At 38.3% G+C, this 25,856-nt stretch overlaps 1 protein-coding gene across 8 annotated transcripts in view; it reads left to right on the top strand.

Annotated features, from left to right (window-relative positions):
* Nucleotides 1-25,856, top strand: part of RAPGEF6 (Rap guanine nucleotide exchange factor 6) — a 227,258-nt gene that overhangs the window by 124,681 nt on the left and 76,721 nt on the right. For all 8 annotated transcript variants that reach the window (XM_086410436.1, XM_086410438.1, XM_086410439.1 and 5 more), the window contains 5 exons: nucleotides 10,682-10,859; nucleotides 12,832-12,968; nucleotides 17,271-17,429; nucleotides 18,278-18,430; nucleotides 22,773-22,937. In XM_086410436.1, the coding sequence (XP_086266562.1) occupies nucleotides 10,682-10,859; nucleotides 12,832-12,968; nucleotides 17,271-17,429; nucleotides 18,278-18,430; nucleotides 22,773-22,937 (792 nt within the window). The remainder of the gene's footprint in view (nucleotides 1-10,681; nucleotides 10,860-12,831; nucleotides 12,969-17,270; nucleotides 17,430-18,277; nucleotides 18,431-22,772; nucleotides 22,938-25,856) is intronic.

The following is a 25,856-nucleotide window of genomic DNA, read 5'->3' on the forward strand; positions in this document are numbered from 1 at the left end:
TCAGGGGCCACTTACTGTGTTCATGGAGTTGTTGGACTTCGTGCGTTTCCCACCTTCTCCCCAAAAGACGTATCCTGTGGATTAAGTTAGAATTGTTGCATACCTGAAAGTCAGAGTAGAGTTGTGCTTCTCTGGACTCTGTTTTTCCTAGAGAAGGAACCCTAAGGAAGATTGACCCTGGGTTAATGAAGTTAAGGGATGTGGTTGTAGATTTTTCTCAAGATTAATGAGAATGTCTGGACCTTGCAAAAAGAGGCCATAAAGCAAAGATGTAGTGTTGATGATACCTGATCTCACTAGTATATCCGTCTCTGACCAGATGTGATCCCCTTTTTGGAGCAAGGAGTAGAGCCCTCGATGGTTATGAGAAAAGGAACAAAAGGATAGTGCACCAAATTGAAGTTCAAGGTCACTTGGAAAGGCTACTTCTTTACCCTGAACTATTAATAAAAGATGGGCTGTACACAATGGGATTCTCTATCTTTGGCAAGATTTTGGAGGAGCCTCTGAAGAATTGTGCTTACTTTAGCATCTATAGGATGTTCACCTACAGAATGGCCCACCTGAGGCTGGGGTAGAGCCTGTCTGCTGGTGTGGTTGGAGTCTTCTCCTGTAGGACCCTGACCATGAGTATGGCTGCCCTGCTTCAACCTTTTGTATGGTTTCCTTCCTCAGTAGTACTTGCCACAGTTCATTCTGCCTTTAAAGTGATTCATTTTAACATAGCATAAAATGTGGACAGATACCTTTGCCAGCTCTCCTGCACAGCAAAGAAGTCCCTTTGTTACACAGTGAAGAAGATACCATTTCATGTCCCCAGAAACCTGAAAGTTAGCGTTGGCCTCATCCCCTGATCATCATAATTCACCATTAAGTCATATCACTTCTACTTCTTGCGTCAGTGTGTTTGTATATATGATTGATGCCGCGATGTAATTTACAAATAACAAAATTTACCCTCTGTAGTATAGCCTACAAGAAGACATACAATATTTCTATCACCTGAAAAAGTATTTTGTATTCTCCTTTTTAGTCAGTTCCTTCTCCTGCTCCCTCAGCCCTGGCAGCCATCAATCTGTATTCTGCCCTTTTAGTTTAACATTTTCTAGAAGGTCACATAAATGAAAACATAGGTAAAAGATGGTACTGGAAACATAGAAAGTAACCAATAAGATAAAAGAAGTTTTAATAATTTAGGGAGAGTAAACAGATGAGCCAAAATAATGAAAGTCAAGAACTAAACCAGAAATTCAGAAATTTTAAAGAAGAAAACTATTACATTACTAAAGTAAGATATGCAAAAATGTAAGATAAACTCTTTGAAGTGTAACCAAAGAAGGTAAGCACAGAATAGTAGCCAAAGGATAGAAACAGTGTAAAGGTTAAAACTAAACAAATGTACAAAAATAAAAACAGAAGGAAAAGAAATCAGAATCTTAAGTATATACATATTTGTCTTATATACATGGAATGTAAATATGAATTCAAGAGATGTGTTACCAAATGGTACCTGTTTTCTGCTGATGGTAGGTTTGTGGGTAGTTTTTAGTATGTTTCTTCAGCTTTTCTTGTATTTTTCTCAATGGACTTTATTATTTCTACATTTAAAAATTTTTAAGGAGGGCATAGAGTATATAGTTAAAAATAAAAGTTGAATAAAATTGTAGAAGAAGATTAGAGGGATTATAGTTGCTTTTCAGTCACTAAGTCATGTCCAACTCTTTGCAACCCCATGGACTGCAGCACACCAGGCTTCTCTGTCCTTCACTCCCTGCTAGAGTTTTTCAGATTCATGTTCATTGAGTTGGTGATGCTATCTAACCATCTCATCCACTGCCACCCTCTTCCCCTTTTGCCTTCAGTCTTTCCCAGCATCAGGGTCTTTTCCAGCAAGTCAGCTCTTCGCATCAGGTGGCCAAAGAATTGGAGCTTTAGCATCAATTCTTTCAGTGAATATTCAGGGTTGCTTTCCTTTAGGATTGACTGGTTTGATCTCCTTGCAGTCCAAGGGACTCTCAAGAGTCTTCTCCATCACCACAGTTCGAAAGCATCAGTTCTTTGGTGTTTACCCTTCTTAGCCTTCTTTTTGATCTAATCTTCATATCCGGACATGGCTCCTGGAAAAACCATAGCTTTGACTAGATGGACCTTTGTTAACAAAGTGGTATTTTTGCTTTAATGTGCTGTTTAGGTTTGTCATAGCTTTCTTTCCAAAGAGCAAGCATCTTTTAATTTCGTGGCTACAGTCAATCATCTGCAGTGATTTGGGAGCCCAAGAAAAGAAAGTCTGCCACTGTTTCCATTGTTTCCCCATCTATTTGCTGTGATATGATGGGACTGGATGCCATATTAGTTTTTGAAAGTGGAGTTTTAAGACAGCGTTTTCACTCTCTTCTTTCATTCTCATCAAGAGGCTCTTTAGCTCCTTTTCACTTTCTGCCATTATAATGGTGTCATCTGCATATCTGAGGTGGTTGATATTTTTCCCGCCAATCTTGATTCCAGCTTGTGATATCTAGCCCAGAATTTTGCATGATATGCTTGGCCAGCATCATGTGAAGTAGTGTTCCTGGTTATCCAAATTTCAGCATTTGAGAGATTTTAAAAGTGAGTTCCTCTATCAGTCATGGCTTGTAACAGTCTAAGCAGAGCCTTACAAAATGTGCAGGTACATTTACCCCTTGCACAAAATAGGTTTGAACTGCACATGTCCACTTATAAATGGATTTTTTTTCTTTCAGTAAATAGATGCTACATGTACTGAACCACAGATACAGAGGACGGAGTATAAAGTTATACGTAGATTTTCACATTGGGGTGGAGGGGGTTGGTGCTACTAATACCAATCTTGTTTCAAGAGTCAACTGTATTTTTAATTTGGAGGAATGGGGAAAAGAGAAGAGATACATCCTAAGAACAGTGCTTAACAGGAATATCATTTACACCATTTTCTATGACCTAATGTGTAAATAGATGGGGAAACAGTGTCAGACTTTATTTTGGGGGGCTCCAAAATCACTGCAGATAGTGATTGCAGCCATAAAATTAAAAGACGCTTACTCCTTGGAAGGAAAGTTATGACCAACCAAGATAGCATATTAAAAAGCAGAGACATTACTTTGCCAACAAAGGACCGTCTAGTCAGGCTATGGTTTTTCCAGTGGTCATGTGAGAGTTGGACTGTGAAGAAAGCTGAGTGCCGAAGAATTGATGCTTTTGAACTGTGGTATTGGAGGACTCTTGAGTGTCCCTTGGACTGCAAGGAGATCCAGCCAGTCCATCCTAAAGGAGATCAGTCCGCGGTGTTCATTGGAGGGACTGATGCTGAAGCTGAAACTCCAATACTTTGGCTACCTCATGCGAAGGGTTGACTCATTGGAAAAGACTCTGATGCTGGGAGGGATTGGGGGCAGGAGGAGAAGGGGACGACAGAGGTTGAGATGGCTAGATGGCATCACTGACTCAATGGACATGAGTCTGAGTGAACTCCGGGAGTTGGTGATTGACAGGGAGGCCTGGTGTGCTGCGATTCATGGGGTCGCAAAGAGTCAGACACGACTGAGCAACTGAACTGAGATTCTAGTCCATGACAAATACATATGCTATTCCCCGAATGAGTTTGTCTTTACCTACTCCTACTTTCATAATTTTGTTCTTCCTGCAGCTCCACCTAGATGACATTTTTGTATTGCCTCTCACATGTTGGAACCCACAGCAGTGTTTCTGTGGGTCTTATCACTTTTTTCACTCTGCTTTTTTATGTTGTGCTGCTGTTGTTGATGTTGTTCATTTGCTAAGTTGAGTCTGATTATTCGCAACCCCAGGGACTGCAGCACACCAAGCTTCCCTGGCGTCCATCACCATCTCCTGGGGTTTGCTCAATCTCATGTCCATTGAGTTGGTGATGCCATACAACCATCTCATCCTCTGTCATCCCCTTCTCCTCCTGCCTTCAGTTCTTTTCCAGCATCAGGGTCTTTTCCAATGAGTTAGCTCTTTAGCTCAGGTGGTCGGAGTATTGGAACTTCAGCATCAGTCCTTCCAGTGGATATTCAGGGTTGATTTCCTTTAGGATTGACTGGTTTACTCTCCTTGCAGTCCAGGGGACTACTATCATTTCTTTGGCACTCAGCCTTTATGGTCCAACTTTCACATCTGTCCATGACTACTGGAAAAAACATAGCTTTGACTATATGAAACTTTCTGGTGTAGCTTTTTAGTGTAGTTACCTGTAAGCTTGATCAATATCATCATAATTTATTGTTAGTGTGAAGTTTCTTCCTTTTATATCTCATGCTGAGTTAAGCACAGCTTTGGCAGTTAAGCAATCTAGAAATGTTTTTAGTTGCATTATATTTGAAAATAGAAATCAATATTGTTTCCAGGGAAAATGTATAGGATTACTACTAACTGATTGACAATCCAGGACAAAGGAGACCTTGCCTCCCTACCGGCCCTGTTGTAGAGATACTCGACTGGGCCAGCCTAGAATGCATTACTGTGAAGGATTAATTTCATGTTGCCATGACTAGAAAGACTAAGAGGAAACTTAAGGAGTAAATGATCCATGAAAAAGGTTGAATGAAATATTGAAAGTGGGAATTCAGTAGAGATAAGCACTGAAAATCTCAGGTTCTGCTTAATCTTTGCTCTAAATTTGAAAATGTGGCTTCTATAATTTGTGTAACTTCTCATACTAATTTGTTCTCCTCATAGTAGCTTCACGTTTATGTAGATGGAGACAGAAAAAGAATATCCTCTGGTGGTTTATTTGGAGAAGGCCAAGTCAACATAAAACCATCTCAGACTGTCTACCTCACCAAATTATATTTATATGTGTACACAGAGACACATTCATACTATGAGAAAAGAAAAACACAAAACGTGTAATATTTTTTAGTCCTTTGGCCAATATACTTTTTTCCCCCTGAGCTTAATCTATTTGTCATAATCTTTCTGAGGATCTGCTGTATCCCAGCTGCTGGGATTAAAATAGTTCAAAGGCCAGACCTTAAATCCCTGAATTTACTTAAATATCAAAAATTCATGTCTCCTAGTTTCATCATTCCTGAATATTTTTATATTGGTTTTTCTCCAGGTTATGGTCACATTTTCTAGTGTCTTCATCTGTCTAATAATTTTATATTGTATGCTGGACACTGTGGATACTACATTTTTTAAAAATCTTATTTAATTATTAAAGAAACTGCATTCCTAGGAACTGCATCTTCAGCAGCATCATATAGTGACTTCCAGTCTTGGTGGTCGTCATACCTATCTTTACCTTAAAGAGTTGGCTTCTCTTTGTTTAGTCAGGGATTGCACTTATCTCACATGCTAGTAATGCTCAAAATTCTCCAAGCCAGGCTTCAGCAATACGTGAGCCGTGAACTTCCTGATGTTCAAGCTGGTTTTAGAAAAGGCAGAGGAACCAGAGACAAAATTGCCAACATCTACTGGATCATGGAAAAAGCAAAAGAGTTCCAGAAAAACATCTATTTCTGCTTTACTGACTATGCCAAAGCCTTTGACTGTGTGGATCACAATAAACTGTGGAAAATTCTTCAAGAGATGGGAATACCAGACCACCTGACCTGCCTCTTGAGAAATCTGTATGCAGGTCAGGAAGCAGCAGTTAGAACTGGACATGGAACAACAGACTGGTTCCTAATAAGAAAAGGAGTACGTCAAGTCTGTATATTATCACCCTTTTTATATAACTTATATGCAGAGTACATCATGAGAAATGCTGGACTGAAAGAAACACAAGCTGGAATCAAGATTGCCGGGGGAAATATCAATAACCTCAGATATACAGATGACACGACCCTTATGGCAGAAAGTGAAGAGGAACTCAAAAGCCTCTTGATGAAAGTGAAAGTGGAGAGGGAAAAAGTTGGCTTAAAGTTCAACATTCAGAAAACGAAGATCATGGCATCCGGTCCCACCACTTCATGGGAAATAGATGAGGAAACAGTGTCAGACTTTATTTTTCTGGGCTCCAAAATCACTGCAGATGTTGACTGCAGCCATGAAATTAAAAGACGCTTACTCCTTGGAAAGAAAGTTATGACCAACCTAGATAGCATATTCAAAAGCAGAGACATTACTTTGCCAACAAAGGTTCATCTAGTCAAGGCTATGGTTTTTCCTGTGGTCATGTATGGATGTGAGAGTTGGACTGTGAAGAAGGCTGAGCACCGAAGAATTGATGCTTTTGAACTGTGGTGTTGGAGAAGACTCTTGAGAGTCCCTGGACTGCAAGTAGAACCAACCAGTCCATTCTGAAGGAGATCAGCCCTGGGATTTCTTTGGAGGGAATGATGCTGAAGCTAAAACTCCAATACTTTGGCCACCTCATGCGAAGAGTTGACTCATTGGAAAAGACCCTGATGCTGGGAAATATTGAAGGCAGGAGGAGAAGGGGATGACAGAGGATGAGATGGCTGGATGGCATCACTGACTCGATGGACATGAGTCTGAGTGAACTCCGGGAGTTGGTGATGGACAGGGAGGCCTGGCGTGCTGCGATTCATAGTGTCGCAAAGAGTCGGACACGACTGAGCGACTGAACTGAACTGAAGACCTTGGACTCTACATCCAACTTTTTGTTTACTTATTTTTTAATTATGAAAACCTTTTTAATTTTCTAGCATGTTTCTGGTCACTCTTCGATATTTTTTATTCTTAATTCTTATTTTACCACATCATCCCTCTTATAGGCTCTGAATGCTTTAGCAATTGAGTATATTCTCTTAACTAATTTTATTCATTCTTTTTCTTTTGAAAAATGTTCAGGTAAAAGAAGGCATGATAAAAATAATTATATTCTTTCCTTTTCAGATGGCCTTCAAAAGTTCCTAAGAATTGTCTTAGCAGCCTTCTCCCAATTCCTACCCATAATTTTCATTCTCCCTAAAAAGTTATTTTCTTTAGTACCTTCATTTTTCATGCAAGTGATGCAAGTGACTTCCTTATTGTCCACATAACTGAATTGCATCTTGCCTTTATTAATATTGTGAGTTATCCATCTTTTTATCAGAAAAAATCTAAAAGGTAAGAATGAGATGAGGTTGAAATAGTCTGGATCAGAGGATGAAAACCTGAGCTTGAGTTGAAAACAAGGTAGTTAAGAACTCAAATTTAAGGTAGATTATCCTTAAAACTTGATAGAAGAGAAAAAGACTATTATACCAGAGGTGAGTGTCTAAATTTTGAAAAATTTAATTAACTTGTTTGAAAAATATTACTTCAGTGTTTTTCTGACACTAATTTCTTAGGTTAAAATCAGTGTTTGTAAATAGATTGGGTTTTGGAAAAGTCATTTTAGTATCTACACATTTAAATTAAAACTACTTATTTTTGAAAAGAGGTTGTAACTTGCTAGCAAGTTTTTTGTTCCAAAGATACATCATTTAGAAATGCATTTCACTTAAATACTAACATTTCATAGTCAAAAATGACTTAAGAGAGCATGACAGTCATGTAAGATAGGATTGCCCCTCTATGATCCTTAAGAGCCAGCTTGTCTAATCTTAAAGATTGCAAGCTAAATGTTTTAATCTACTTTAACTATTCATTAAAACTTTTACTCAAAGCTGTGCAGAAGTCCATAGGAAGTATAGAACATGGTCTTATAAAACAGAACTCTTTCAGTTGGAGTATCAGAGCCTTAACTTGTATTAACAAAAGCCAGAAAGGATAATTAATTGACCCCCAGAGAAAGCAGAGGCAGCTCCAACCTCAAGGAACCTGGATGCTTGCAAGTGTGTCTGCCCCTGTCTGTCTAGTCACTTCACTCCTGGCAGCTTGATTGCTCTTCCTTCCTCGCCCTCTGTGACACTTCCTGTCAGAGGTCATCTTTGCTGCACATGCTCTGCTCTTTCCATCTCTGTCCTGCATGACACATTTTTGGTTTTTTATTTGTGTTGCTTTGTGTCTGTCTTGATCTCTGTTTTGTCTGCTCTCTTGTTCAGTGTCCTTCCTCTGCATTCCTCTACCGCTTTCTCTGCCAGCTGATTCCATTTTCTCCCACCACAGAAAGACATTCCCATTTGGCTGTGGGCTGCCCTGCATCACATTCTTCCAGTTCATCAACCAGAGAAGAAAAGATGCTCTACTCTCCAGCTCCAGTTACAAAAATCCATAGGAAAGGACTTTCTTCCTTAGCTTACCTAGCCGGAAATAGGTCACTGTTTCCTTTTGAAATATGTGGGTTAAGTTAGAGAGGAACAAATGAGTGAATGTTTGACACAGGAGATGAGACTTAAATATTTGAATGAAGGTTCTGTAGTTTTCAGTTAATACTCATACATGAGTGCTTATTTGTTATGAAAATTCCTGTATGTTCTACTCACTTTTTTCATATCTGCTTCAGTATTCATGCTTTTTCATTTATAATATGAATCCAGTAAGTATAGTGTTTAGAAATATTGCCGAATAGTCCACTTCAGCAGAGTTTTATTTCCCAAAATACATTCTCATTGTGTTCTATGAGTGACATTTAAATTTTCAGTTTACAGTGTGTGGATCACAATAAACTGTGGAAAATTCTGAAAGAGATGGGAATACCAGACCACCTGATCTGCCTCTTGGGGAAATCTGTATGCAGGTCAGGAAGCAACAGTTAGAACTGGACATGGAACAACAGACTGGTTCCAAATAGGAAAAGGAGTTCATCAAGGCTGTATATTGTCACCCTGTTTATTTAACTTATATGCAGAGTACATCATGAGAAACGCTGGACTGGAAGAAACACAAACTGGAATCAAGATTTCTGGGAGAAATATCAATAACCTCAGATATGCAGATGACACGACCCTTATGGCAGAAAGTGAAGAGGAACTCAAAAGCCTCTTGATGAAAGTGAAAGTGGAGAGTGAAAAGGTTGGCTTTAGGCTCAACATTCAGAAAACGAAGATCATGGCATCCGGTCTCATCACTTCATGGGAAACAGATGGGGAAACAGTGGAAACAGTGTCAGACTTTATTTTTCTGGGCTCCAAAATCACTGCAGATGGTGACTGCAGCCATGAAATTAAAAGACGCTTACTCCTTGGAAAGAAAGTTATGACCAACCTAGATAGCATATTCAAAAGCAGAGACATTACTTTGCCAACAAAGGTTCGTCTAGTCAAGGCTATGGTTTTTCCTGTGGTCATGTATGGATGTGAGAGTTGGACTGTGAAGAAGGTTGAGCGCCGAAGAATTGATGCTTTTGAACTGTGGTGTTGGAGAAGGCTCTTGAGAGTCCCTTGGACTGCAAGTAGAACCAACCAGTCCATTCTGAAGGAGATGAGCCCTGGGATTTCTTTGGAAGGAATGACGCTAAAACTGAAACTCTAGTACTTTGGCCACCTCATGCAAAGAGTTGACTCATTGGAAAAGACTCTGATGCTGGGAGGGATTGGGGGCAAGAGGAGAAGGGGACGACAGAGGATGAGATGGCTGGATGGCATCACTGACTCGATGGACATGAGTCTGAATGAACTCCGGGAGTTGGTGATGGACAGGGAGGCCTGGCGTGCTGCGATTCATGGGGTCGCAAAGAGTCGGACATGACTGAGCGACTGATCTGATCTGATCTGATCTGAATGCATATATATGGAATTTAGAAAGATGGTAATGATAACCTTGTATGCAGGACAGCAAAAGAGACACAGATGTATAGAACAGTCTTTTTGACTCTGTGGGAGAGGGAGAGGGTGGGATGATTTGGGAGAATGTCATTGAAACATGTATGATATCATATATGAAACGAATCGCCAGTCTAGGTTCGATGCAGGATACAGGATGCTCGGGGCCGGTGCACTGGGATGACCCAGAGGGATGGTATGGGGAGGGAGGTGGGAGGGGGGTTCAGGATGGGGAACACGTGTACACCTGTGGCAGATTCATGTTGATGTATAGCAAAATCAATACAATATTGTAAAGTAATTAGCCTCCAATTAAAATAAATAAGTTAAAAAATATAAATTTACAGTTTTTTAAAAATCTGGTAATTCTTTTACAAATATCTGATACTAGTATATTTGCAAAGTTCAGCTTGTTAGTATAAGTTTGTTTTCTTCAAGATTGCCTAGAGTAACCTTGGCTTTTCTTTGCTTATTGTTAGATTAGGTAATAAGGTATTGCAAAGACATAAGTATTTGTTCAGTCCTTCATAGTTGTTGCAATTCAGCAGTTTTCAGTACTGTTATTTATCTGTTTTATACTTATTTCCTAATTTATGTGAATCCCTACTCTACTAGACTCTAAACCTGTGGCGAAAGAATAATAACCTTATTTAAAATAGCCAACGTAAACTAACAAGTTGCTCCTAAAATGATTGTTAGTAAACTCTTTCTCTTTTTTTCACTTCATATTTTAAGAAATGTACTTTTAAGGAATATAAGTGGGTTTTTTTGGAAAAAAGTATTAATACATTTAGTGATGTTTTAATCTCTTGACCATTTTATACTTACTGGCTTAGACATCAATTTAGATGTCACACTGTGAAATGATGGCCTGTATTTTGGGCAGAGAACCATTTATTAATAATAAAGTATCATTTTTGATACAACATACAGTGTTGCCTAATTCTTGATAATATTTAGTAGAAGGGATAGTTGTATTTCATTCAGATTGTAATACATAATTTTTATAACATAAAGTGATAAGTGATCAAGATTTCTTCCTGTAGGCTACCGAAAGTGAGGTAGGAGATGTCGATTTAACACGTCTTCCAGAAGGACCTGTTGATTCTGAAGATGAAGAAGAGGAAGATGAAGACATTGATCGAACAGATCCTCTGCAAGGGCGGGATCTTGTCCGAGAATGTCTTGAAAAAGAACCTGCAGATAAAACTGATGATGACATTGGTAAGAAATACATCTGTTCACAATAGGAATTTTATAGTTTAATTTATATATAGTTACCTGTTGGTGAATGACACATCGCTGAAAATTTTTTGTGGGTCAGGAATTCAGGAGCAGTCTAGCTGAGTGATTCTTGCTCATTCTCTCTCATGTGGTTGTAGTCAGAATGTGGCAGGGACTACAGTCATCTGAGGCTTCACTGGCCTGAGCTAGAGGATCTACTTCCAAGGTGGCTGCTCACGTGGCTTTGTTCGTAGAACCTCGGTTCCTCTCCATGCAGGCCACTCCAGAGATGGCTTAAAAGTTCTCACAACATGGCAGTTGGTTTCTTATTCAGGGGAGAATAAGGCAGATGCCACAGTGTCTTTTTTGATCTGACCTCAGGAATGACACGTCATTGCTTCTTCCCAATTATGTTTGTCACACAAAGCAGCCCTCATGCAGTAAGGGAGAGGACTACATCCAGACATGACCATCAAGAGGCCGGATTTGTTTAGGGACATCTTTGAGGCTAGCTGCCCTGATAGAAGAGCTTGTTCGGAGGTTCTAGCAGTGGAACACAGCTCCTCCTATACCCTTAACCAAAGGACAGTTCCCCTTTGTCAGGGAATGTTCTTTTCAAGATACTCCTGTATCGGGACAGCTTGTCGACTTTGATTAAGTGTTCAACTTCAAGAGGGACACATGCCTGAAGTGGTGGCGGAGGAAGGGGACACTTGCCTGGACAACCAGATCAGCTGAATCAACCCTGTTGATCTTTGGGTGATGAGAGGCCTCACATTCTGTTTGCCCCAGTTTATAAAACAAAAGCTTTGATTGCATTTAAGTGGTTTCCCCTTTCATGTCCGTAAGGTACTTACAACACAGGACATCAGTGTCCAGTGTCTGTGAATTTTAAAAGATTTCAAATGTTATTAAAAAAAAGAAATCATAGTTTTGCCTCTCCAGCTTTTGATTCAAATTTTATGAATTTTTCTTTACTTTCTTGTACTTTACATTCGAGATTGAATAATACTAAAGATGCTAATGTCATCTTTAAGGACAGAGATTACTTAGTATCATTATATATTATGATTCATTTAAGATTTTATCCTAGATTTCTCTTTTAAAAGAGTTATATTGCTGTGATTCAAATCAGAAAATACTGTTAGTAATTATTATAGTCTATGGGAGTTAAGATCTATAGGTTTAAACATTCCTTATCATGCTAATAACATATAGTATAGTTATGCAACCTACAGTTGAGACTCATGTTGTGAATGCTTTCTGGACAGAAACTGTAAGTGCATTTTCAGTGATAAAGAATTGTACACTATGTACTTTTTACAAGGTTTATTTAAAAGATGAAATATAGTTCACTTACAGTTATCTGTGGGTTGATAACTTCTTATCATTTTCCTCTATTTCAGCTTTAGCTGACTGCTTAAATGTATTTTTTTTCCCTTATATTTGTCTTTATTGCTCGCATATCTATATAAGAGAAGGGACTCAGGCACTCAAACATTTCTTGGTTAAATTAGACAGTTACCTTGTATTTGCTTTGACAAATCTTAAAGTAGTATTCACATTTGTTATCCCTAATTTAATTACTTACTGACATTTATTAATAACTACTTAAAACTCAAGCCCATAAGAAACAGACAAAAGCTCTTTTCAGTAATTTATTAGACCAAAGGACATCACTAAACCTAACCACCATGAGAATTAGCTAAACTCTCCAGTATCATTTGAACCTGTAGTTTCCAGGTTTTCTCTGGAAGTTGTGAATTCTTATGGCTGTATTTTTGTGTGAGTCAGAATGTATCCATTAACCTGGTTTTTTTAAGCAACAGTCATCTTGCATCTTGGCTTCTCTAGTTAAGCATCATGAATTCATAAGTTGATTAGGAAATTGGGTATTGGATTCTAGATTTTATTGTATCTTTAAACTGTAGTCCTTGATGAGCACTAAAGTAGAATTTCTGTTTTCTAACAGAACAATTGCTGGAGTTTATGCACCAGCTTCCCGCTTTTGCAAATATGACCATGTCTGTAAGGAGAGAACTCTGCTCAGTGATGATTTTTGAAGTGGTAGAGCAGGCTGGAGCTGTTATTCTTGAAGATGGGCAAGAGGTAGGTTAGCAAATATCTGTTACACATTACTTGCTGTGGCAGCTGATTTTTAGAATGTTTAATTTGCATAAACTTGTATAAATCTTGACTTAAAAGTTATACAGTTTTTTAAATGAATGCTGATTTGGGGGCAGTTATACTTTCTGAAGAGATAAGTTTCGTTTTGTTTGATTTTGTCTTAATTTTGATTTCTTGGCCATGGACCTTACACAAAATAGATGTTCAGTAATTCATTGGACCAAATTTGTTTTTTAACTTCTCAAATTAAGTTGTAAGACTTGAAGATATTATTATTATTTTATTAGTATATTTATAATATTATTAAATGTTATCAAGTATTTAATCTCCTATCCCTTTTTTATATTACCCATTTTCTTTTTAAACAAAGGAATTGTCTTCATACCTGTGCCTCCTAGTGAACTGCTGTCAGTTGAGGCATTTATGTGGCAGTTTTGTTTTCGAAAATGCTTGGATGGCAACTTGTGGATGGGTGGAGGGGAGGATTCAGAGGAATTGAAATGTGTTACTGCTATCAGGTAGCACTTCACTGGTTTTCTTATTGAACTGATAAAAATTGATAGTGAGCTATCAGTCAATGAACACTGTCATATATACTGTTAATAGGAATATAAGCAGTATTTCTGGAAAATCATTTAGCAATTTTTAACATGGGCTTTTAATAGTCTCTAATCTGTTATTACCCTTCTGAATGTCTCTCCTCCAGACAATATAAAACTCAAGAGTTATCACAAAAGATATATTCATTGTAACATTTGTATAATATTAAAAATTGGAAATAACCAAAATATATCCCCCAAATAAGCAGTGGTTAACTAAATGAGTATGTGGCCACAGGTTATAATTTCGTATAGCTTTTCAAATGATTGTAATAGAAATCTTTGATTTGATAGAAATCTTTGAAGGTGGGGCCTTACCTCTAGCTTCATTTACATGATTTCTCCCTGTATCCTAGAAAACATTTAGCACATGGGATATCCAAAAAAAAAAAAAAAGTTTGAACAAATGAATATAGTATTGAATTTTTTTTCAAAGCATAGAATAAATAGTTCAGCAGTGTGAGATAAGATAAACATGGGAGGAAAATACTAAACTTTTAATGACGACTGTACAAACAGTAGGATTTTAAATAACTTTTCCACAAATTTTGTCTTTTAATTTTTTACAGTTCTGTCAGCAAAACTTTGTTGTGTGCCTGCTTTTTGCCAGTTACTATTCTAAACACTGTGAGGATAGTGGTGAAAAAACCCAACACGGCCCCTGTCCTCAAGTAATTTGTATAATTGTGAAATTTCACAATAATTATATTTTATATTTGAAATAACAAAACCCCACAGTTTTGAAAAAATATTTCTTGTCACTGATTCTTCTTAAGAACTGATAATCCAGATTTTCCTTAAATCACATTAAAATTGTTGACAGTTTAGACTAATAAAAGGGATATTAAGTGAGAACAAGTAGTCTTTCATGGATATGCAGTAGGCGTTACAATATGTCTCTTTAGAGCATTAAATACTTTGGTATAAATTGAGAGCAGTATTTTCTTAACATTAGAAATTTTTGATATATTTTTAGGTATACCTTAAAATTCAAGTTTTTAATAGTTTTTCTTAATCAGTAACTACCTTTTTTTTATGTCTTTTGAATGTTTGCTGTGTGCCAGACATTATTCCAGTCTGGAATTTATTGCTATTTATTACTTGATTTGTAATAAACTCATTTTTAATTGACACAAAAGTTCTCTGATAGGTGATATCGTTACACTCATTATAGCAGTAGAGAAACTGAAGCAACTTTCCCAGACTTATTCAGCTGGTCAGTGGCAGATTCTGGATTCAAATTCCAAGAGTTTGTGGTCTTACTTCCAGAGGAGTACGTCAAGAGAAGCTAAAAGCAAAGGAGAAAAGGAAAGATACACCCGTTTGAATGCAGAGTTCCATAGATTAGCAGGGAAAAATAAGAAATCCTACCTCATTGATCAGTGCAAAGAAATAGAGGAAAACAATAGAATGGGAAAGACTAGAGATCTCTTCAAGAAAATTAGAGATACCAAGGGAACATTTCATGCAAAGATGGGCACAATAAAGGACAGAAATGGTATGGGCCTAACAGAAAGAAATATTAAGAAGCAGTGGCAAGAATACACAGAAGAACTATACAAAAAAAGATTTTCATGTCCCACACGATGGTGTGATCACTCACCGAGAGCCAGACATCTTGGAATGTGAATTCAAGTGGGTTTTAGGAAGCATCACCACGAACAAAGGTAGTGGAGGTGATGGAATTCCAGTTGAGCTATTTCAAATCTGTTTAAAAGATGATGCTGTGAAAGTGCTGCACTCAATATGCCAGCAAATCTGGAAAACTCAGCAGTGGCCGCAGAACTGGAAAAGGTCAGTTTTCATTCCAATCCCCAAAAAGGGCAATGCCAAAGAATGTTCAAACTACCTCACAATAGCACTCATCTTACACGCTAGCAAAGTAATGCTCAAAATTCTCCAAGCCAGGCTTCAACAGTTCATGAACCATGAACTTCCAGATGTTCAAGCTGGATTTAGAAAAGGCAGAGGAACTAGAGATCAAATGACCAACATCTTGGATCATCGAAAAAGCAAGAGAGTTCCAGAAAAACATCCACTTCTGCTTTATTGATTATGCCAAAGCCTTTGACTGTGTACATCACAACAAACTGAGGAAAATTCTTTAAGAAATGAGAATACCAGACCATCTTACCTGCCTCCAGAGAAATCTGTATGCAGGTCAAGAAGCAAGTTAGAATTGGACATGGAACAGCAGACTGGTTCCTAAATGGGAAGGAGTATGTCAAGGCTGCATATTGTCACCCTGCTTATTTAACTTATATGCAGAGTACATCTTGTGAAATGCTGGACTGGATGAAGCACAAGCTGGAATCAGGATTTCTGGGAGAAGTATCAATAACTTCAGATACTCAGATGATACATCCCTAATAACAGAAAGTGAAGAGGAACTAAATGCCTCTTGATGAAAGTGAAAGAGGAGAGTGAAAAAGCTGGCTTAAAGCTCAACATTCAGAAAACGAAGATCATGGTATCTGGTCCCATCACTTCATGGAAAATAGATGGGGAAACAATGGAAACAGTGACAGACTTTATTTTCTTGGTGATTTTCAAAATCACTGCAGATGGTGACTACAGCCATGAAATTAAAAGACGCTTGGTCCTTGGAAGAAAAACTATGACAACCTAGACAGCATATTTAAAGGCAGAGATATTACTTTGCCAACAAAGGTCCATCAGTCAAAGCTATGGTTTTTCAGTAGTCATGTATGGATATGAGAATTGGACTATAAAGAAAGCTGAGCACCAAGAATTGATACTTTTAAACTGTGGTATTGGAAAAGACTCTTGAGAGTCTCTTGGACTACAAGGAGATCAAACTAGTCAGTCCTAACGGAAATCAGTCCTGAATATTCATTGGAAGGACTGATGCTGAAGCTGAAACTCCAACACTTTGGCCACCTGATGTGAAGAGTTGACTCACTGGAAAAGACCCTGATGCTGGGAAAGATTGAAGGCAGGAGGAGAAGGGGACGACAGAGGATGAGATGGTTGGATGGCTTCACCAACTCAGTGGACATGAGTTTGAGCAAGCTCGGGAGTTGGTGATGGACAGGGAATCCTTGCATGCTGCAGTCCATGGGATCCCAAAGAATTGGACAAGACTAAGTAACTAAACTGTGGTCTTAGCCATAACATTATTTTGTCTTCGGAGAAGGCGATGGCACCCCACTCCAGTACTCTTGCCTGGAAAATCCCATGGATGGAGGAGCCTGGTAGGCTGCAGTCCATGGGGTCGCTAGAGTCAGACATGACTGAGCGACTTCACTTTCACTTTTCACTTTCATGCATTGGAGAAGGAAATGGCAACCCACTCCAGTGTTCTTGCCTGGAGAATCCCAGGGACGGGGGAGCCTGGTGGGCTGCCATCTATGGGGTCACACAGAGTCGGACACAACTGAAGTGACTTAGCAGCAGTATTTTGTCTTAAGAGTATTTTGGTCAGTTATGAGGGTCCCTGATTTCATTTGGTGACTAAAAGAATAAAGAGTAAAATAAACTGTAGTCGTTTGCTTAATAGAAACGGTGTTATTTACTAATACATTCTGATCTGATGGAATATTCAATAATCTAATGAAATCTTTTATAAATTATATGAGTTCTATGTACTGATTGATTATTTTTCAAAGTTAACATATAATCATCTTTTCTCAAAGATTCCTAAAACCTGTCGTCTTCTCTATAGCTTGATTCATGGTATGTTATTTTAAATGGCACTGTGGAAATCAGTCATCCAGATGGAAAAGTTGACAACCTCTTTATGGGAAATAGTTTTGGAATCACACCCACTCTGGATAAACAGTACATGCATGGAGTTGTTAGGACTAAAGTAGATGACTGTCAGGTAAGCTTATCTCTGGTAATGTTCTCTTGTTTCTTTCTTTTTTTTTTTTTTAATTTTTTATTTTATATTGGAGTAGAGTGGATTATTTAGGATAGTTTCAGGTAGACAGTGAAGGATAGTTTCAGTCACACATAAACGTTGTATCTACTCTCCCTCAAACTGCACTCCCTCCCTGGCTGCCACATAACATTGAGCCAAGTTCCCTGTGCTGTACAGTAGGTCCTTGTTGGTTATCCATTTTAAATATAGCAGTGTATGTTCTTTTGTTTCTGGGGTTTTTTTTGGTTCTCCTGTTTCTTGATTTTTAAATGGCTGAGCCTTTTTCCTTCCTCAAAATAAAATAGCTTGATTTGAGAATTAGAAGTTTGAAAAACTCAGTTAATAAAGGAAAGTAGATTTTATATCTGATGCAAATATTTGTGGAATTAAACTATACATATTTTAAAGAGAGTATACCCAATAAATGTTTGTTTGTTAAATATCTATGTGATATTAGCCAGCTCAGTCTCCTTTTTGGTTTTTTTTCCCCAATAGAGGAAGAAATAGGAACTTCTGAGTTGTTTGTTTCTAACTTACTCCTGCTTCATGTTTTCTTTGCATAGTGTCAGTTTTGAAAGAAGTATATGCTTACTTCTCCTTTTAGAGCAGAATTCACATGGATTTAACTTCTTTGGTCTCTTTGTGCATGCTTTATTTTTTTTTACCTTGATTTTTGTTAAGGAGTAAAGGGGCTAAATAAAAAAGAACTGATGTCACTTGAGTTCTTACCTTTGTGCTCTGCCTTGGTGCATAGTGATATATTTATGTATTATAGGTTTATTAATTGTCCCCATGTTGTTCTTGGGCAGTTTGTCTGCATAGCCCAGCAGGATTATTGGAGAATTTTAAATCATGTTGAAAAAAATACCCATAAAGTTGAGGAAGAGGGAGAAATTGTTATGGTACATGAGCATCGTGAACTGGATCGAAGTGGAACCAGGAAAGGACACATTGTAATTAAGGTGGGTGTGTTTTACTTATTATTATTATTGATCAATAAAACCTTCATCTTGTTTAAAAGACTTTGAAGTGCTTATTAAGTAGTGCAAGATAATTCACTAACTTTGGGATCCAGTGTATATAAATAAATGTGTCCTTTTGACATTTTCTTAGTTGGTTTTTAACAGTATTTTATTGGGTAAGGATGACACTGCCATGTATATCAGTATGAAAGGATATTACTTAGAATATACCAGTCAGAATTTTCCTTCTCAAATGTATGATTCATCAATAATGGAAGTTAATTTCATCAAAGATAGCAATATTTAGAAACCAAACAAATTGAAAGGACCAACCATCAACGTACAAGAATCCTAGATGAAGATGGAGACCGCTGATGGGATCTCTGTGTCATTGAAATAGACATTAGCCTCTCTGAACCTCAGTTTTCTTATCTGAAAATGGGGATTCTATGGCAGGTCTTTATTAGGGCTAAATGTGGCAAATCAAAAGCCATAGCATGCTGTAGAGTCTTAATACCCATGTTGTTTTCCCTTCTCTGATTCCCTCTCCCCTCTGATCTTTGCCTTCCACTCTCCTGTCTGCCTGTCTTAATGGGGTCTGAATCTCGAGAAGGAAATGGCAACCCACTCCAGTATTCTTGCCTTGAAAATCCCATGGACAGAGGAGCCTGGTGGGCTACCGTCCATGTATCACAAAGAGTCAGACATGACTGAGCACACACAGATGTAAAATAGAGCAATTATAGTTGGAAGAGAGGAAATAAATGCTTGACAGTTTTTTCTTTTCAAGCTAGTCTTGGTTGCAAAATAACTAAATGTGTTATTTTTCATTATAAGTGCAGCTGTTTATTTAACAATAAGAGGGACTGGTTGGTCAGATCAGATATTCCTTAAGAGTCAGACTATATCTAAACACTCCTTTTCTTTTCCTAAGCTGATAAGTGTAAGCTTTCTTTGTAGGAAAAAATTCAAATATATGTGTGGATTGTCACAGGCTGTCTTTTTATGAAGGCTCATGTTGAGGCTTTTTTTTTTTTTTTTAAATAATTTCAAACTTACAGAAAAGTTGCAAGAACAGTTTAGAGTATCCTGACTCAGGTTCCCCCACCGTTAACATTTCTCTGCATATCCTCCATTTTCATCAGTATTTTTTCAGTCTTTTGAGAGCAGTCTGCAAATGTGATGCCTCATTACTCCAAAATATTTCATTGTGTACTTCCTAAAAATAAGAAGTCTCCTACATAAACACCATGGAGCCCTTCAAGTTAGGAAATGAACATTGATAAAGTAAAGCCATTCAGCCCACAGACCCCATTTAGATTTTCACCAACTCTCCCCAAAATGGGTTTTTTTCATTTTTGGCTCAATCTCATCCAGGCACACAGTTGCATTTAGTTGTCATGTCACTTAAGTCTACTCCAGGAATAGTTATTCCCTTTTCACATTCTCAGCAATTTTGATGAATGTACACCTTACAGTCTACAGTATGACCCCCAGACTAGATCTGTCCGCTGTTTCCTCCTGCCCAGACTAAAGTTATACTTCCCTGGCTGGAACCCCACAGAAATAATGTTCTGCTCTTCTCAGTACATCGTATCAGGGAGCACACAATGTCCGCCTATGCCACCACTAGTGAAGTTAATCTTAATCACCTGGTCCACAGAGACCTGGTGTCTGTCAGGTGTCTTTACTGTGAAATCACCATTTTACCCGTTGTAATTGATAAGCATTTGAAACATTGATGTTCTGGGATAGTGTCAGTATGTCTTGCAGACCTCTATCCACCAGTCTTCACTTAGATTGACTACTCCTGCCTGAAATGGTGATTTTCTATTTCCATTATTTTATTGTCATTCTGTTGTAAGAATGGCATTCTCTCCTCTTTGATTAGAATGTTCTCATGTATTTCTTTACCATCAGCATTGTTCTGATTGTCTGATTGTCCCAGATTTAGATGGTGGGACCCTCTTAAGATTGTTGATTCCTGTATTCTTCTGACATGTTCCCATCATTTTTGAGAGCTTCCTTGTTATCTGGCAAAATAAGATGTTCCAGGCTCATCTTTTACTTTTCCTACACCTGCTTTGAAATCAGGCATTGCTCCAGAGAGCCCTGGATCCTCCTAGTAGATAATAACATTTAAAAACCAAAATCAGGGCACTCACTCTGTTCACTGCTACTGAGGTGTCATTGCTTCTAGAGCCTTTCCTCAGAGAGATAGGAATATATATAAACTAAATTCATGCACATCTGTTCCTTTTTATATCTATCTCAGTCATGAGCTTATACCAGGACTCCCAGTTCTAGTACTGTACCACAGAGTTAGTTTTGTAGCCTTTTCCTTTCCCTCATTGTAAATAACCTTATCTAACAGTGGCTCTTGTTATGCTCTGTATATTTACTTGCTTGCTCATCATAACCAAACTCTACCAGCTAGCCATCTCCTTCACCTGCCCACTCAGCATACCTGTCTCCCAGCATCCCACCTTATTGGATGCTAGTGAGCAGTTTGGTAAGTGCCTCTGCATGATTATGGAACTTGTCATTAAATACTGCTTTTTAAAATACAACCTAATCTCTACAGATATCCCTCCTCAGTGATTTACCTAATCAAAATAATGTCTTTTCTTTAACATGTCAGTCATTTTCACCCCTGACATATTGTATGTATGATCTGAGAACCAGATTTGAGTGACGTCAAATTGTGATTTTCCTGAATGACAGACCCGATTTGGAATTCTTAGAGTGTTTTTGAAGGTGGGAGAAGAATAAGAATGACCTGTGATTATCTTGTCCCTTAAATAGGTAACTTGAAGAGCCTTTCTCTGACTTCCTTCTAGAGAAATGATTTACATACCTGCTTAGCAGTGGGTACCCTTTTTTAATCTTGTAATAAATTTTTAAACAAGAACATTGTTAGTATTAATGTATATTTGTCATGCAATAATTCTGGCCAATGAAATCATTAGGATGAATGCACCAAATTGAAATCTGACTTTATGGGCAACAATTGGTTTTTATATTTGGCTTAATACCTGGTTTATTTCTGTATTTATTCTGTGTACCCATTTTTTAAGATGCTGCTAGGAGAAGGAAATGGCACCCCACTCCAGTACTCACCTGGAAAATCCCATGGATGGAGGAGCCTGGTTGGCTGCCGTCCATGGGGTCGCTAAGAGTTGAACATGACTGAGCGACTTCACTTTCTCTTTTCACTTTCATGCATTGGAGAAGGAAATGGCAACCCACTCCAGTGTTCTTGCCTGGAGAATCCCAGGGATGGGGGAGCCTAATGGGCTGCCGTCTATGGGGTCGCACAGAGTCGGACACAACTGAAGCGACTTAACAGCAGCAGCAGAGTAGTAAATTTTAACAGTGATTCAGAAATTCAAGGAGGAGCAGTAGATAAATTTTACTTTCATTCCTTTTTATAAATTGAGAAACAGGCAAGCAGTTAAACTCTGAGTGCATGTAAAAAGTGTCTGTAGAACTTCTGGTTCCTCTGGCAAATGGGAATGGAGAAACCGCAGAAGAGGAAATCTCTGTTCCAAGAAGTGACAGTAATAAAACAAGCTGTCTTGAACTATGTTGTTCCCATAACCTGGAACAGAAGGGAATTTAAGGATGATTAAATTTGGAAGAAAGCTTTATTTATTTATTTATTTTCTTTAACTCTTATCCTTTCTTCTCTTATTTATTTTATTTTTTGCCTGTGCTGGATCTTTGTTGATGCACAGGGGCTTTCTCTAGTTGTGGAAGTAGGGGACTACTCTTCATTGTTATGTGCAGGCTTCTTAGTGTTATGCGGTAACTTCTCTTGTGGAACACAGGCCGTAGGCGCACAGGTTTCAGCGGTTGCTGTGCGTGGGTTCGGTAGTTAAGGCTCTTGGGCTCTAGAGCACGGTTAGTAGTTGTGGTGCACAGGCTTAGTTGCAACATGGCATGTGGGATCTTCCTAGACCAGGGATTGAATCCATTTCCCTTGCTTTGCAAGGCAGATTCTTAATCACTGGACCACCAGGGGAGCCCCTCTTCCTTCTCTTTACTCAAGATAGTTATTATATTATCCCCTCATAGCTATAATGAAATACGGATAAAACAGCTACAGCCAAGGTAATGCTGTTGTGCATGTTTAATCCTCTGCCTTATTTTCCTCTAAACTTCTGCGTGATGATGGACTACAACCTAGAGACACTGCCTACTTCCAGTGCTGACAGTTTTAAAGATGAAACTTTACTTTGAGGACTTTATAATCGAGGAGCTACAAAGGGAAGTAATCAATAGGAGTTATTTGGTTCCTGAGCTACTTTTTTATCTTCTAATTCTTTGTTTTGATTTTTAGGGAACACCTGAGCGTCTCATCATGCATTTAATAGAAGAGCATTCCATTGTGGACCCAACTTATATAGAAGATTTCCTATTAACTTACAGAACATTTCTTGCAAGTCCTTTGGATGTTGGGACCAAACTGTTGGAATGGTTTAAAATTGACAGCTTAAGGGATAAGGTTGGTTTTATAAAGGGCATGAAATTGATTTTAACTTTTATATTCCCCCAAAATCTTTTGCAGTTGACAAATTAAATGCTTATTTTGATAAGATTCAATTCACCTAAAAAATTAGTGAATCAGTAGACATATCTGGTTACTTTTATGACAAAATAGCTTGTAAAAAGTAGATTATTTTGCTTTCTAAAAGGCAGAAACTGAAATCAGGCTGTGGTATAGTTATAAATTCAGAAAATGCAGGATAGTAGTCTTGCACTTTTAGAGAAGGCAATGGCAACCCACTCCAGTACTCTTGCCTGGAAAATCCCATGGACAGAGGAGCCTGGTAGGCTGTAGTCCATGGGGTCCCTAGGAGTTGGACACAACTGAGCGACTTCACTTTCACTTTTCACTTGCATGCATTAGAGAAGGAAATGGCAACCCACTCCAGTGTTCTTGCCTGGAGAATCCCAGGGACGGGGAGCCTGGTGGGCTGCTGTCTATGGGGTCACACAGAGTCGGACACGACTGAAGTGACTTAGCAGCAGCAGTCTTGCACTTTATCAAAATACTTGGTTGTTTCAGAGGAGATGAGTAAAACATTTAAAAGTTTAGAAAGAATATTCACCAAGTACGTTTTTACAAGAGGGCTTAGAAACAATCTAAATAGAAAAACATTGATTTTTCTGAGTTAAAGACTTTATATAATTTATCACTGCCGTAACACATTTAGATGTGGCATTGAAGATTTTTTTTTTTTTTTTTTTGCATTTAACGTTTAAATAGATTGTCTTAACTTTTTTTATGGAGTGTTTATACTTTCCATGGAAAAACTAGTAATACCTCAGCTTACTGGTACATAACTACCAATAAACTACCTCAGTAATAGTAAGTTAGTTATTTTAAGAAAAATAAAAGTAGAGCCATAATTGCCTGGCCTGTCTGTCTGAGTTTTAGTTTCTGCTAAATCACTTTGCTGCTGCTGCTAAGTCGCTTCAGTCATGCCCAACTCTGTGCATCCCCATAGACGGCAGCCCACCAGGCTCCCCCATCCGTGGGATTCTCCAGGCAAGAACACTGGAGTGGGTTGCCATTTCCTTCTCCAGTGCATGAAAGTGAAAAGAGAAAGTGAAGTCGCTCAAGTCATGTCTGACTCTTAGCGACCCCATGGACTGCAACCTACCAGGCTCCTCCATCCATGGGATTTTCCAGGCAAGAGTACTGGAGTGGGGTGCCATTAGTCTTGTCCAACTCTGTGTAACCCTATGGACAGTAGCCTGCCAGGCTCCTCTGTCCATAGGATTCTCCAAGCAAGAATACTGGAATGGGTTGCCATGCCCTCCTCCAGGGAATCTTCCCAACCCAGGGATCAAACCCTAATCTCTCTTGTATCCTGCATTGGCAGGTGAGTTCTTTACCACTAGCACCACCTGGGAAGCTCTTGAGTTATACTTTAAAGGAAATAAGTTAGATACAATAAGTGTCCAAAAGTATAGGCTTGCCTTTCCCTTGCTTTTGAAATTATATATAGTTACTTAGATTGCTGAGGAAATAAAGGCATGCTAGAGAATGAACAAAAATATGACTTAGGGACAGGTCAATATTCATGTGTAAAAGGATGAAGTTTGACCTTTACCTTATACCATATTCAGTGTTAACTCAAAATGGATCAGAGACTTAATGTAAGAGCTAAAACTATAATATTCTTCAAAGAAAAGGAGTAAAAAACAAAAAAATGACTTTGGATTCAGCGATAGTTTTTTTTAGTACAAAGCACAGACTCGAGCAATGGATATATAGAATTTCATCAAAATTAAAACATTTTCACATTAAAGGAACAATCAGGAAAAACGGAACAACATATGGAATAGGAGAATATTTTTGCAAATCGTATGTCTGACAAGGATCTAGTATTCAGAATAAATAAAAAAACTCTTATAACTCAACAGCAAAAAGAAAATACGATTTAAAAATAGACAAAGGACTCAAATAGGTATTTCTCCCAAGAAGAGAGATAAATGGCCAGCAATCACATGCAATAGGTGTTCAGTGTCATTAGTCATGGGAAATGCAAATCAAAACCACAGTGATATTCTGCTTCATACCTACTAAGATGACTTAAAAAAGGAAATACCAAGGATTTTGAATATGTTGATGTGGAGGAAATGAAATTCCCATACATTGCTTGTAGTAATGTAAAATGGTATAGCTGCTATGGAAAACAGCTCAGCAGTTCTTCAAAAAGTTAAACTTAGAATTACTGTGTAATCCAGTAGTTCTACTCCTGAAGTATATAGCCAAAACAGGTAATCGGTATGCAAAGAAAAGTTTGTAAACAAGTGTTCATAGTAGTACTATTGATGATGGCCAAAAAGTGGAAACAACTCAAATGTCCATCAGCTGATGAATGGATAAGCAAAATATTGCATACTATATAATGAAATATTATTCAGCTATAAAAAAGTTGGTAAAGAATCTGTCTGCAGTGCAGGAGACCTGGGTTCAGTCCGTGGGTTGGGAAGATTCCCTGGAGAAGGACATGGCAACCCACTCCAGTATTCTTGCCTGGAAAATCCCGTGGACAGAGGAGCCTGGTGGGCTATAGTCCATGGGGTTGCAAGAGTTGGACACAGAGCAACTAAACCACCACCATTTAATTTAAAAAAAAAAATGAAATATTGATACATGCTGCCCTTTTCCCTTTCATGCATTGGAGAAGGAAATGGCAACCCACTCCAGTGTTCTTGCCTGGAGAATCCCAGGGACGGGGGAGCCTGGTGGGCTGCCGTCTATGGGGTCACACAGAGTCGGACATGATTGAAACGACGCAGCAGCAGCAGCAGCAGCAACGTGTTATAAGCCTTGAAAATGTACTAAGTCTAACAAGCCAGTCATGAAAGATCACATATTATATGACAAATCAGAGAGGCAGAAAAGCAA

This window comes from Bos grunniens, chromosome 7 (genome assembly GCF_055505025.1).
Source record: "Bos grunniens cultivar Pamir isolate PY7600 chromosome 7, Bosgru_T2T1.0, whole genome shotgun sequence".
Lineage (NCBI taxonomy): Eukaryota > Metazoa > Chordata > Mammalia > Artiodactyla > Bovidae > Bos > Bos grunniens.